This window comes from Dictyostelium purpureum, assembly GCF_000190715.1.
Source record: "Dictyostelium purpureum unplaced genomic scaffold DICPUscaffold_4, whole genome shotgun sequence".
In the NCBI taxonomy this organism is placed as follows: Eukaryota; Evosea; class Eumycetozoa; order Dictyosteliales; family Dictyosteliaceae; genus Dictyostelium; species Dictyostelium purpureum.
In genome coordinates this window covers 163,361-178,296 of record NW_003519341.1, presented here as the reverse complement: position 1 = coordinate 178,296, position 14,936 = coordinate 163,361, and the positions used below count along the sequence as shown (strand labels likewise).

The 14,936-nt window shown below is 25.7% G+C and overlaps 4 protein-coding genes across 4 annotated transcripts in view; 1 reads left to right on the top strand and 3 right to left on the bottom strand.

Annotated features, from left to right (window-relative positions):
* Positions 1-249: 249 nt before the first annotated feature.
* Positions 250-3,648, bottom strand: DICPUDRAFT_74209 (uncharacterized protein; the record flags this gene model as incomplete). The annotated part of the gene is made up of 2 exons (XM_003283156.1): positions 250-3,278; positions 3,357-3,648. The coding sequence occupies 2 exons, from the start codon at positions 3,646-3,648 to the stop codon at positions 250-252; spliced, it is 3,321 nt and encodes a 1,106-aa protein (XP_003283204.1).
* Positions 3,649-5,862: 2,214 nt separating this feature from the next.
* On the top strand, positions 5,863-7,204 carry DICPUDRAFT_74208 (uncharacterized protein; the record flags this gene model as incomplete). Its single annotated transcript, XM_003283193.1, has 2 exons — positions 5,863-7,101; positions 7,178-7,204. 2 exons carry the CDS (start codon positions 5,863-5,865, stop codon positions 7,202-7,204), a joined length of 1,266 nt encoding a protein of 421 aa, XP_003283241.1.
* Positions 7,205-7,306: 102 nt separating this feature from the next.
* On the bottom strand, positions 7,307-10,414 carry DICPUDRAFT_146866 (uncharacterized protein; the record flags this gene model as incomplete). The annotated part of the gene is made up of 4 exons (XM_003283155.1): positions 7,307-7,330; positions 8,324-8,820; positions 8,887-9,363; positions 9,544-10,414. 4 exons carry the CDS (start codon positions 10,412-10,414, stop codon positions 7,307-7,309), a joined length of 1,869 nt encoding a protein of 622 aa, XP_003283203.1.
* Positions 10,415-13,629: 3,215 nt separating this feature from the next.
* DICPUDRAFT_74206 (uncharacterized protein) overlaps positions 13,630-14,936 on the bottom strand; it is a gene marked incomplete at both ends in the record, with an annotated part of 1,720 nt that continues 413 nt past the window's right edge. Inside the window, 2 exons of the mRNA XM_003283154.1 lie at positions 13,630-13,884; positions 13,964-14,907. Coding sequence (XP_003283202.1) covers positions 13,630-13,884; positions 13,964-14,907 — 1,199 coding nt within the window. The remainder of the gene's footprint in view (positions 13,885-13,963; positions 14,908-14,936) is intronic.

The window sequence follows — 14,936 nt, the reverse complement described above, 5'->3', positions numbered from 1 at the left end:
ATAAAAAGAAAATAAAAAAAAATCTATTTTTATAAATTTAAAATAATTAAACAAAAAAAAAAAGAAAATAAAATATTACCGAATTTTTTAATAAAAAAAGAAAAAAAGAAAAAAAAAAGATATTAGATCGTCCCAGTCTTCCTAATTTTGAATTTGTATTTTTTCAATACCAAATTATAAAAATTTTTTTATTTTATTTTATTTTATTTTATTTTATTTTATTTTATTTTTTTTTTTATTTTATTTTATTTATTCTTCTATTTCTTCAATTTTATCGATGTTTCTACATTCGTGTAAATATTTTTGATGATGGGCTTGTTTCATTAGTTCTAATGTTTTTGAATATCCAAATTTTTTAAAGAATAACTTATTATATTTTTTACCTGTACACCAAATATTTTTTACTACTTGCTTTGTATAAATATTGCCAAAGTCGTCAGTTGAAACTAAAATATTTGAAAGGAAAATGATAAACTTTTGTTCACCAAATGGAATATTTTGAAAGTCCATTATTGAATGAACAAAATTTCTAAATTGGTGTTTACTGTTATCTGGAACTGTTGAAGCAAATTCACACATGCTTGATGATTTCAATGCTGTGCTTGTTTGAGATGAAAACTCTAATTGTCTTTGAATAGATCTCAAAACAGCTCCAATACGACCTAATACATCACTTTGAATATATTGATAACATTCAATATGATTGGTAAATACATCGGTTTCTCTTTTGTTTATTAGAATTGCAAAAGAAGCATGTTTGTTGATTCTGTATGAAACTGCTTGTAATACCATTGTTCTTAAATGATTTAATAATATCTCTGGTGTGTCTGATTTGGCACCATAATAGCTTTTAATTGTATCAATAAATCTACCAATACCATTGTTTGGATAATCTACTCTAATTGATTGCTTGATGGTTTCGATATACTCTTGTGGTGGAATACCAAATCTTGAATCGATGGTTTCAAAAACTTTATCATCTTTATTTAGAGATGAAAAAGCATGGATGAATCTTAATGAGTTTAATAAACCTGTAATATTTGGATAACCTTTGTTTTCTAATAGATTTGACAATGTAATAAGTGCATCTAAAATTGATTTGGTTACTGGCTCTATATTTACACTTGACTTTTTGATATCATTATCTCCAAATGATCTTTTGTTTATTTTTAATAATTTTTCATACTCTATGTCTTCATTTGGAATTGAATTAAATTTATAATTTAATAATGATTCGTAAAAATCGGGTGAATTATTACCAGAGTCATCTTTGGTACCATATAAAATATTTGATAAATATGAATCGATTTTAACTTGCTCCATTTTATTAAAAAATGAATAACATGCTCTTCTAATTGATGATTCTAAAACATGTTCCCACAATTTAAAATAATCTGAATTTGATTTAAAAATTGATTTTAATTCTTCTTGTGTTAAAACTAAAAGATAGGATGTAACTACAAAAAGATTCTTTGGTTGATATTGAGTATGATAAATTGAATAGTTTAAGAGTGATTCTAATTGTGATAAGATTCTTGGTAAAGCTTTGAGGTCTATTACAATTTGACGTAATGTACGGATATATTGGAAAATTAAGAGTAGTTCTCTTTCACCAATATCATTCTTTGAAATCATATTGCCTAATACTAAAAAGAGTGAATCGATTTGATCAAATGAAAATGCTAATGGATCTAATGTTACAAAATAGGCAACAATGTTTTTTAATTGATATTTAATTGGCTTCCAATGTTCTTTGTTGATATATAATGGTAACCATGAATTGATTGGTTCACGTCCACGACCACGGACTGCGACTGATTGTACATCTTGACCAACTTGGAAACCTCCAGTTGTTCTTTCTTGACCATGTACATTTAATGAAAGTTTAATTGCATCTTCGATTGATGATTTGCAAATGAATGTTGTTGAAACTTCTTGAATACGAATTTGTGTTGGATCATCTACAACACATTCTGGTCTTTGAATTGATAAGCCAAAGCCCATACAGTCTTTTTCTTCTAATGCCTCGGTCCAATCTGATAATGTTAATAAATCTGAAAACATTTGTTTTGATGATTCAAAATGAGTTGATTGTGGTTCTTCTAAATCTTCAAATGAATCGATATCTAATGAAAGTTCATTAAAATTCTGTGCTTCTGATTTAATTGCTTCTGAATTTCTAGCAACCTTTAAATTTAAACGTCTTTGTCTGCTTGTGGATTTGAATAAGTAACGATAAGTAATATCAGCGACACGAGCATTTGATACAGAGCTCCATGAAGTACGATTCCATCCATTTACTAATTCTAATAACTGATCTATCATAGATTGACATTGTTGTTTTAATTCTACCAAGTCTGAACGAACACTTGATTTAATTTTAAATAATTGGTCGCTATCGACTTCATTAATTTCATTTTTGATTTTAAAAAACTGTTCTAAATATGACTTTTTAATTTCATCTGATGGCTGATTTGATTGATTATAAACTTCAATTTCTGATAAAATTGTATTTATTTTTGAATCTAATTTGATTAATTTTGAATAGTATTTTGATTCGATAGATGAATCGTTTTTGATGTTTGGTTTGATTTCGATTATTTGTTTATACTTTGAATCGCCGTTAATATCCAAGTGTACCTTAACTGAATCTATATTGTAGCCATTTGTATTTAAATTGAAATTAAAATCCAAACTGCCATATTTATCTAATACTAAATTTATAGACTTTTCATTTGATTTGAAATTTGAATCGTTGAAAAAAAGGTTTGATGTTTTCTCTACAAGGCCATTGTTATTGTCGATTTGGTTGTAAATTGTTTCTAATTTGATATTTAATTTTTTTGAACTGCTTGAACCAATAACATACTTTAAAATGAATGTTAATTTTTCTTGAAGTGCAAATGAACCATCGGATGGGTCTGAATATTGATAAATGCCTGGTGATGTGCCTAATAAACGACGGATACCATCTAAATCATTATAACGTGAGTTTTCTGTAAATCCCATAGTGCTGACTACAACACTTCCTTTGGCTACATAATCGATTGTATTACGAAGATCTTTAAAAGCTTTTTTGTTATCTCTAACGGTTGTGTGGGCACCATCTGTTAATAAAACAATTGCAGTGTCTGTTTCTGGGTCATACTCTTTATCTGATTTCAAACCTGTACCAATTCTATAATATTTTTTGATAATATCTTCTGTTAATGAAAAAGCAGATGCAAAACATGTTTTACCATTTGGTCGTTCATTTAAAATTAAATTTCTAAAATTTTCTAAAATAATAAAAAAATAAATTATTATTATTTTATTTTTTTATTTTCATAAAAATTTAAAATATTTGTAATAACTACCTTTATTATAATTTAATCTAAAACAAATATTATTAAAAAATAAAATTTCTAAAATGATTTCTTGGTCCTCAACATTTGAAATGATTGAGAATAAATTTAAAAGTGTTGATTGAATTTGGAACCATGCAGTTTGAATTGATCTTGATTTATCTACTAAAACAATTAACAAGAGTTTTCTTTTTGTTTGTTGGACTGGTATTTGAATGGTTCCTTTAATAATACCATCGATTGAAACTGATTTATCTATTAAATTAGCTTCGAATAGATCTATATTTAAATCTAAAATATCCATATTAATATAGTTGTTATGGGTGTGTTTCTATGTATATGGGTGTCTATGTATAGAGGTGTATATGTGTTTGTAAATGTGCATATGTGAATAATTGATAATGAAAAATATTATATTGTAAAAGATTTTTGTTAATTTTAGATAAAAATATTCTGAAATTTTTCAAAAAAAAAAATTATAAAAAAGATATTGTGCGAGCCAAAAAAAAGTTAAAAATTTGGTTTTTTTTCCCATTAAATTTTTTTAAAAAAATATGGTCAAACGTTGTCTTTTAAAATATTTTTGTTTTAAAATTTTGGAATTGTTGTTATATTTTTTTATTGATTAAAAAAAGTGTAAAATTTTTTTTATTTTTTATAATCTAATAGAGGTTCACCACACATGCCAAATTACCAAAATTAGCAAACCACCAGCCAAAACAAACAAACTTGCAATTAAATAAATATATCTTCAAATTTTTATTCAAATAATTTTAAAAATAAAATAAAAATGTATATTGAAAACAGTAAGTATTTATTTTAATATTCATTATTAATTTTAATTATATTAATATAATTACTTTAGAAGAATTTCATATACAATATTTTATAATGATCTTATTGAAAGTATAATTTCTATTTTGAAATCAGATATAAGTAAAAACTTGGAATTTAAAAGATTTAATGAAAAGTAAGTACTATTAACTTTAGAGGAAAAGATATAAATATTGTTAATATTGATATATTTGCAGATGCTTTTGCAAAAGGAAAAGCAGCTTCAAACACGATTCTAAATCTTTCATTGAAGGATTACAAAAATATAAAATTAAAACGTTTCTTTATATTTCTTTTATCGTCATTAAAAAACCAAGGTGAACTTAAAATAACCGATCAAAAAAATTAGGGAGGTGTTTAAAGATATTTTAGTAGAGGATTACCAAAATTTAATCCACCAGAAAGGCCAGAATTCGACATGAAAATAGAAGTAATAGAAGGTAGTAAACCAGTTCAAGTTAGTTATGGTATCAAATGAAATACTGTGTGTAAATAATGAATATTATGTTATTAAACTCTCAAAGTTGTATGGTGATTTACCAGTTTAGAGCATTATTAGAAGTTTTTTCAATTATTCTTTCAGAAATTATTAATGAACATTCAATTAAATCAAAGATTTTAAATGTAAGTAAACAATTTAATATTTTTTTTCAGCACAAAATTAAAAGAATTTGGATTATTAATTGTAAATTTTTTTATATATAGAAATATTTAAGAGTCTTATACCTTCATGAACAATATTTAAAGTAGTGGAGAGAAATTTGAAAGTGTCCAAGACCAAAATAAAGCCAAATTTATTATTTCAATAATTGAACAACAATAGAAAAAAGGGGGGATTGTTACATAGCTTGGAAATACCACATGAAGTATGTAGACTCTCATTATATCAAAGATTTAGAAAGAAACATTAATCCAATTGATAATACTGGTCAATATATGGAAGCATCATTAAGATTTCATAAACGTGTAGAAACTGTAAGAAAAATAATCATCCATAATCAATAATAGTTTTAATTTAGCAATTTATAAACTCAGTGGAAATAATTTTTCATATCAAACATATATTTATATTGATAAAATAAAAAAGGAAAACAAAATTCAATTTCATTGTAATGAAAATAAAATTGAATCATTCCTTTGTATCAATCATCAGACGAAAAAACCAAAACCTCATTTAAATAATATTGAAACCGATGACACACAAAATGAAACCATTAGTGACTATTCTGATAGTGAAGAATGTTCAAATAGTGAAGACAGCGTTTAATAAAAAATAAATATTATAATTTGTACAAAAATAAATAATGTAATAAAAATAAAAATCAATATTAAAATTTTAATTAATTAGAAAACTATCCGATTTCCTCGACAAACTTTTTAAATAAATAATAAACTATAATTTAAAACATTTTAAATAAATTAATAAGCTATATTTATTTGATTAAATATTGATAGTAGAAATTAAAAAGCAAATAAACACTGTTTAAAATTTTTTAATTTTTTTTAATATACTTTTTTTTTCAATTTTCTTTCATTGTATTTTGAAAAAGTTTTTTTTTTTTTTTTTTTTCTTTATTATTTTATATACATACAAATAATCATACATTTTTATTTTTTCATTATAATATTCGGCACATATAATAATTTTTATTAATAATAATAATAATTTTTTATTAATTTAAAAATGGATTTATTACTTTTTTTTTATTTTTTATGTGGTATCGCTAGTTTCTCATTAGCATTTTTTATTAATAACAAAAAATACAATAACAATAATAATAACAATAACAATAGCAATAACATTAGAAACAATAATAGCACCCACACCCAAGACCCACACCCAATCAAAAATAATTTAACTGTACAATTAACCCCATCAGCATCTGCATCTGCCTCTGAACCATCAGCATCTTCCTCAGTCTCTGCTCCATCAGCATCTGCCTCAGTACCATCTGCATCAGCACCATCAGCATCAACATCAGTATCAGCATCATCTGCACCAGTATCTGCACCTGTATCTGCACCATCATCATCAGTATCTGCACTATCAGCATCATCATCAGTATTCTCTGCACCAGCATCATCTGCATCATCTGTATTCTCTGCACCATCAGCATCTGCCTCTGCACCATCACCCTCTACCTCTGCACCATCAGAATCATCCCCTGCCTCTACTTCTGCACAATCACCATCAGCCTCTGCCTCTACCTCTGCACCATCAGCAGTATCCAGAAATATTTCTGCATCCACATCAACTGGCAATAGTTCAATGAAGAAAAGACCATTGGAATTAGATAATGAAATTAATTGTGATAGAGAAATTTCAAAAAAATTTAAACTCGAAGATGAAGAGAGTTTAAACAGAGATAGACAAATATTTATTGAAACGGAAAGAATAAGAGTAGAGAAAGATAGAGAAGAAAAAATAAAATTGGATCAAATTAAAAGAGAAGCAGATATAAAAAGAATATCAAAACTCTACAGAGAAAGGGAGGAAATGGAAGAGATTGAAAGAGCTCAAATACTTCAAAGAGAAAAGGAAATTAAAGAGGCATATGAAAAAATAAATTTAGAAAGAATTCAAAAAGAAAAAGAAGAAAAAGAAAATAATCAAAGATCAAGATTAATAAGCCTCCAAAGACAAAGAGAAAGTGCAGAATTTGAAGAGAGAAAAAGATTAGAGAAACTTCAAAAAGAATTAGAAAAAAAAGAAAGAAAAGAAAAAAGAAGACTAGAACAAGAAAGATTGGAAAAGGACCGTTTAGAAAGGGACGATAAATGCACAATTTGCATGAACGAAATTAAGACCAGCGAACTCGCATATATTGAATGCGTTCATAGATTTTGTTATGAATGTATTGTAAAATGGTCCGAAAGCTACCGTACCTGCCCAAACTGTAGAAAACCATTCAGGGATGTAAGAGTAAGTAATCAATTAAATATATATTAATACATAATAAAAAAATATATTAATTTATTTCATTTATAATTTATTGCAGAGAGAAGCTAATGCCGAACGTTTATAGGCCAATGAAGATAAATATGAAGATGGCAATGATTATTGATGTCGACCAATATTGAAATTGAAAGGCGATTAAACTAATTGTTTAGATTCTTTATTCAATGTTTCATTCTTTAGAACTCGGTAAAGACTAAATTATTAATAAAATCATTTTATTCAATGTTTCAATTATTGAATTCGATGGAATTAAGAAAAGTCATCTACATCATCCGTACAACATTCATTAATAGGAACATATCACATAAGCTGAAATCTACAGAAATAAATTCTAACGGTTCCTCGTTCATTTATAACAAAACAATTCCTAAAAGAAACTAATATTTATTTCATATTTAGTCAAATTTTTTCTCTTTCATTATCCACACGTGCTCGCTATTTAAAGTCTACTATGGGGTACGCTTGAGGTAACTATAATGTTAATATTTTCATAATTATTTTTTTTAAAAAAAAAAAGATACTAACATTTAATTTTAATATTTTTTAGTTTAATCTGATTCTTTCTTTCTCTATATCAAAACGTTTTCAAAGTAAACATTGGGGTTCTTGTCTATTCTTTCTTTTTCATTATCAAAATATTCTAGGTCACAAAGCAAATTTTGGGATTCTTGTCTAAGCTTTCATAAACAGAGATCAAGCATTGGGGTTCTTATCTATTCTTTCCTATTCATTATCGACACATTTAAAGTCATAATACAATCATTGGGGTTCTTGTATATTATTTTTCAAATCGTTCATCAACTATTCAACCTAATCTAGATGCAAACAATTAAAAAAATAAAAAATACACATATATAAATAAATATCTATAGATATAACTAAATAATTTCCTTTTTATGAAAAATTCAGTATCTTTCTTTTAATAATTATTTTTTGATTTGTTTGTCCTACATTAACAATAATTAAAATAATAATAAAGTTTAACATTCATTTTCTTTTATTTAGTTTTTTTTTTTTATATATTTTATTTTATTTTATTTTCTTTATATATTTTATTTTATTTTATTTGTTGTTTTATTATATGTTGTAGTAATAATAAAAATGATGCAGAATAACCATAATAATTAAATTTTAAATAGTGGTTTTCATCTTTTTTAAATTGGTTGATTTCTTTTATTATTTCTACTAAATTTGTGATATAGTTATTTTCGTATAGATATTCAAGAACATTGCATTTATGATGGATATAAACATTTTCCATAATTTGTTGAAATTCCTTTGAATCTATTTTGAATCTGTATGATGGGAATGCTGATTGAAGTGTTTTGAGTAGTTTTATATTTCCATCAAAAAGAGTTCTTTTAAATAATGCATCGATTTTATAACCTTTGAAAGGAATTTCATTTTCTTCATATTCTTCCTCTCGATTTTGATATTCCTCAAATCCATATCTAAACTCCTCCTCCTCGTCATAGTCTTCATCCAGATATGATCCATCATCTTCCTCGTCATATAACCCATATGACCCATCATCTTCCTCTTCTTCTTCGTCATATTCTTCCTCTGAATCTACTTGAGAGTAATATTCATCTTCTTTATTTTCTTTTTCATTTTCGTTTTTGTTTTTGTTTTCATTGTAGATGTAATTTGTGATGAAATCAATCTTCTCTTTGATTATGTATTCTAATAAAAAAAAAAGGTGGGGGTCGTGACTGTTTGATAAAAGATTAATTATAAATTTCTTTTTACTTTCTATTGATATAAAATAGTGTTCCCAAATGAATTCAAATATATCAAATCTTTCACAACAAACTTCTATTACTCGTTGTAAATCTCCAAAAAAAAATGATTCAATCAATGGTGTAAATAATTTTTCAAACCATTCAAATGGAATTGCTTTATCAAATAATTTATAAAATGAAATTGATGGGACGATTCCTAATTTTCTACCGCCTCCTTTGACTAAATCCAAAACTTGTTTATATCTACGATTTTGAAATAGTTTATCAATTTTCATTCTTTTAATTCTTTCATATATTAGTTCTTCGTCATCCTTGGATATATCACTTTCATCACTAAAATCTATGCTCGACTCGTTTGACTCGCTTGACTCGTTTGACTCGTTTGACTCGTTTGAATCACTCAAATCGCTCAAATCGCTTGAATCTTCCTTTTCCCTAACATAAAATGGCTGCTCCTTTAATTGAAAACTATTTTGAAGTAGGTCTTTAAATTTATTATTTTTATCAAGAAGGGTTTCAATAAACTGTTTACTATAGTTCTGTGAAATTGATTCCAAAAAAATTGTAATAAACTCGAAATCTTTTTTTGAATAAATGTGGTCGAAAAAACCCAAAGCTATTTCATGATCCATTTCTTTTTTATTTATTTTTATGTCAAAATTACTTTCCTTTTCAAACATATAAAAGGTTTCATCTGTCTCTATCCTTTTTAATAAATTATATGCTGCAATTGAAAATTTTGAAACTGAAAATTGTCTTAGTATTTTTTTAACTAAATCCCTGTTTTTGTCGGTGCCATAATTGTATATGTCTTCGATTTCTTGGAAGTTTCCTTTCTTTAAATGATAATAAATGATGAATGGGCCTAATAGATCGATTATATCCATCTTTTTATTTATAATTTCTTTGATTCTCTGAATCAAAGTGCTTAGCTTTTTAATGTCTCGGTTATTTGAAAGATGGATTAAAGCTGGAAGTATATGAGATGAATACTTTTTTGGTGCTCTTAAAACGTATATTTTTGCATGATCTATATTATCTACACAAATCCCCACCTCGTGTAAAATTCTTAAATTGAATCCGTTTGATAATAAAAGTAAATCAATGCTTGGTACTTTCATTTCGGAGTTTATTAAAAATGGTTCTTCTCCATTTGATTTAACTTTTACTTTTGCAAGATGTTTATTTTTGACTATTAGAGACTCTAAATCAACCTTTAATTCATTCTTTATAAAATCGTATTTCTCTTGAGTTAAATTTTCGACAAGTGAATAAAAATAATTTTCAAAGTTGCAAGGATTAAAGTTCATTACTTTTAAAACAACTTCATTATCAATAATGCCACTGAAACTACCCAAATCCTTGTCAAAATTTGCTCTATTTTCATTTATTAATTGAAGTAAATATCTTGATATCTCTATTGACCCTGATTCCAGTGATTTTTGAAATAATTCAAAAATTTTATATGATGGATGGATATTATTATCATTATTATTATTATTATTATTGTTATCGTTATTATTAAAACAATACATATTTATTAAATATTTTGTATGATTTAATGATTTAAAGGTTATTGATTTTTCTAATGGAGTAAAATTTTTTATTATATTTTTAAATTTATTAACAAATGGTACAAATAATTTTTCAAAGTCGTAATCCCATATCTGAGAAAAAACAATGGAGTCAAAATAAATAAAATGATTAGATTTTATTTTATCTAATATCATTTCAATTTTATTTTTTTTTAACATTTTTAACAAATTTGTTGTGCCATTGTAACTGTGTCCTGATCTATCCCTTTTTAAAAATGAAAATATCAATGTTTTTAAAAATATGTTTCTAAAAACATTAAAGAACATTTCATCATTATACATTTATTTATTTATTTATTTATTTATTTATTTATTTATTTATTTATTTATTTACGTTTTTTGGTTATAAAATTAAAATAAAATTAAAAAAAAAAAAATTAAAAAAAAAAAATAAAAAATTTGTTTTATTTTTAAAAATAGATTTTTATTTATTTATTTTAATATTTTTTAGAATTATAATAGATGATTGTGCAGTAATAAAAGCGAGACAACAACCTCAAAGAAAGAAAAAAACAACAAAAGTACCAACTTTAGAAAATGCATAATCACATTTAAATACACATGGAAGCAGAGTTTAAAAATAATGTCAACCATCAAGTCTTAGATTTGTCGCAAATTAAATATAAAAGACAGCAGAGTTATCTCAAGGAAATACACATAGATGCGTTATAAGCTGGATAGTAGATGATATTTTTTAACCATCATTTATAAATAATAATTAAAAATTAAATAATAATGATAGTAATTACGATAAGAATAGTTATATGATTTGTTAAAAAGATTAGAAAGAAGGAAATTTTATAGAGAAGGTTTCATGAAAGAGTTTAATAACGACAGTAGTAATAATAAAGAATAAATATTTAATAGAAAAAATAACCATTTTAATAAAAATAAAATAATTATTTATTATTTATTTATCTATTCAATAAAAAATTTTATTATTTATCTATTTAATAAAAATATTTATTATACTTTTAAATTAATGTTTAATTGAATTATTATTTATTTATTTATTTATTTATTTATTTTGAGTGGGATTTCACATGAAAAATTTGTACTACCAGCGGGATAAGGCACCAAAAAAGACCAGCATAATTTCTTTCTAAGATTTGATCATTTCTTTGATGATACGCTTGTTAACTGTTTTCAACTTTATCGAAATCATAAATTGAAACTTTGAATGGAAGAATAAAATTAATAATTTAGTTTTCTTCTAGTTCGTAGGTGAAAAAAAGAAAGAAAATATAAAACTATTAATTTTATTTCCACCGATTTCAATATGAATCAATATCCATATGGTTAGCAAGGTATCGATCACATTTACATGTGTCAAGTCTTTAAAGACTTCCAAAAAACTATCACCACCCCCAACTCCACTAACAAACAATGGTGTTAAATCATTTTCACCATAATTTTTAATTAATTTTAAAAATATTAATAATAAAGTTTATTAAAGAAAAAAAAAAAAGAGTTTTATTTATTATTTATTTGTTTTTTAATAATTCTTTGATTTTTTCTTCACTAATATAGTTTATTGAGAAAAATCAATCATATCTTTTAAATTTACTTATTGAATTAGGTCTACTTTTTTCTCCATAATTTAAAATTGTTGGGGTTCGAATTGGTGGTTTATAGTAGTTGTGATGGAGCATTTTTTCAATAGCTTCACTTTGGTTATGAAATATAAAAGTTAAAGGTAATATTAAGCATGAAACCATAGGTTTTGTTTTTTATATGATTATTTAATATTTTTTCTCATAATTTATAATAAAATAAAATAAATGTATAAAAAGATAAAAAGTTAAAAATTTTAATTAATTTTTTTTTTTTAATATTATATACATTTTATTTATTTAACCACAATTATTTGATGATATTAAACCACCGACCTGATGATATAAGAAACTTTCGATATAAATTACTCGTGGATTGGTGTGGGACCATTAATTCTTTTGTTTATGTAAAACCATAAGATGACTACCATAATTTCTTGGCCAGAGCAATGTATTATTGGTAATAAACTGATTTGCATGATATAATAATTGAATAACATCTATGTATAAATATACTTGGGAATCCACTTCTCGATTTTGTAAAGGAGGGTGGTTATGATGAGTGATTGATGGAGCAATGGAAAGTTTGGCTATTTATAATTAGTCTACAGACAATTTCTACTTTGAATCAGTATAAACAATGAACAATTAGTTAAATGACATGTGAATCGAAATTTTAAAAGGATTAATTCTACTAGCTATAAGACATCGTGTGGTACTGACAGAACATTTCAGTGGTATTAATGACCTATTAGTAGCAATTAATTTGGTTAGTAATTATGTTTGAATCTTAATTAGTTTTTTCAATCTATATAGATCGGTTGTTTATAATTTACTTACTTGTAATAATAATGAATTGTGGTTGTTTTTACAATTAGTTAAAAATATAGGTTTTTTTGGTGTTTTTTAAAAAATAAAGATATTTATCTGTTATAAAAATTTGAACTGGTGGTGAAGCGGTGAAGTTCTTGGTATGTGTTGTAAAAGTTGAATTTGTGGTTGTGGTTATACTACTGGATTATTATTTTGAGTGTGATTTGTGAGGTGGTTCCATTTAAGTACTGAGGTGGTGGTGGTGGTGATTTAAAATAAATGCTTGCCAGCCATCAATAGAAAAATGTGATAAAAGTTGGTGTAGATGGATACCATGATGATTATGGTGCACTTTGTGTTGACTATTTATTTAACATAAACCCAGTGTTTGATTAGAGACCTTAGACAAAAAACGTATTGATTCGGAAAAATAAAGATTTAGAATTTAACTATAAATATTAAAATTAAATATTAGTTTCTTTTATATTTAAATATAAATATAATTATTTTAATGATATCATTATTGTTACCTTAATATTTTGCTTTCTACATGATAATTTGAATTTACTGGTACATTTTCGAGCTTTTTTCAAAAGAGTTGAACTATATGATTTATTATTTATACTATATGTTGATGATAATGTGATTATTTCTGAATTGTAAATTATTTTCATCGATTTTAAAGAAATATTTGAAACGATTTAATTAATAATTTTATCGCCATCTTGTTCATTAATTGAAACATTGAATGACACGATTTAGTTATTAATCTCATCGCCATCTATTTCATTAATCGAGATCCATAGAGTCTAGTTCTTCATTGCTACCAGAAGATAAGTCATGATTGATATGATTATTGGAATCGAAATCTGATTCATAAACGGAGTGATCTTCTGGATCGAAATCTGATTCATAAATGGAATGATCGTCATCATCAGACTCTTCTTTGGACTCTTCTTTGGACTCTTCTTCGGAATTATTTTCAGAACTATATTTTTGAAGAATTCTATCTAATTCAACATCTCTTGGACAACGGCCCTCTCTCTGCAATTAAATAATAAAATAAATTAATATATATATTTTTTAATTATTATGTATAAATATTAATGTATGAAATACTTACTTGAATATAATAAAATATTTTTCTACACAATGGGCAAGTCCTTTCTATTTTGTACCATTTACTGATGCATCCGTAGCAAAATTTATGGGAGCAATCTATCGAGGTGGAATTCTCGGAGTTTAATTTGGTATAACAAATACAACATTCGTTAACCTCTTCTTTTTCTAAACGCTCCCTTTCTATTTTTTCTTTTTCTATTATTTCTTTCTCTAATCTTTCTTTCTCTAATCTTTCTTTCTCTAATCTTTCTTTTTCTACACGTTCCTTTTCTACACGGACTCTTTCTATTCTCTCCTTTTCCAACTTTTCTTTTTCCATCTTTTCTTTTTCCAATCTTTCTATTTCAATACGTTCTTTTTCTGCTTTTTCTCTTTCTAATTTTTCTTTATTTGCAGAATTGAAAGCTGGAGTATTTGTAGTTGAACTTGCACACTTGTAACGGGATTGTTCCTTATTGACTGATGGATATTCTGATCTGTGTGCTTTTTGCTGTTGGTTGGTTGATGGAGTATTTACTGGTTTTGGTCCGTCTGTTGTATTGAAACGTGAGTGTGCACTATTAAATGCTGGGTAATTCGATTCTGCCCTTGATGGTTTAAATGGTTGTTGTGGTTGTTGTGGGCATTGCTGTGGTGAATCGGTGGATGTAGAATTACCAGCAGTACTATAACGTGATTGTTCCCTATTAAATGTTGGGTAGTTAAAAGAATGTGCACTTGATGGTTTATGTTGTGGTTGTGGGTTTGGATTTATGTGTGGTTGATCGTGTTGTTTTTGACTGGTTGGTGGAACACTACCTGTAGTATAACGTGATTGGGTTCTATTAAAATTAGGATAGTTGTTTGTTTGTGTGGTTGAATGAGAATATTGTGGTTGTTGTGGTTGTTGTGGTTGTTGTGGTTGATATGTTGATGGAACTCTACCAGTAGTATAACGAGAGTTGGCTTTATTTAAATCTGGGTAGCTGTTTGAT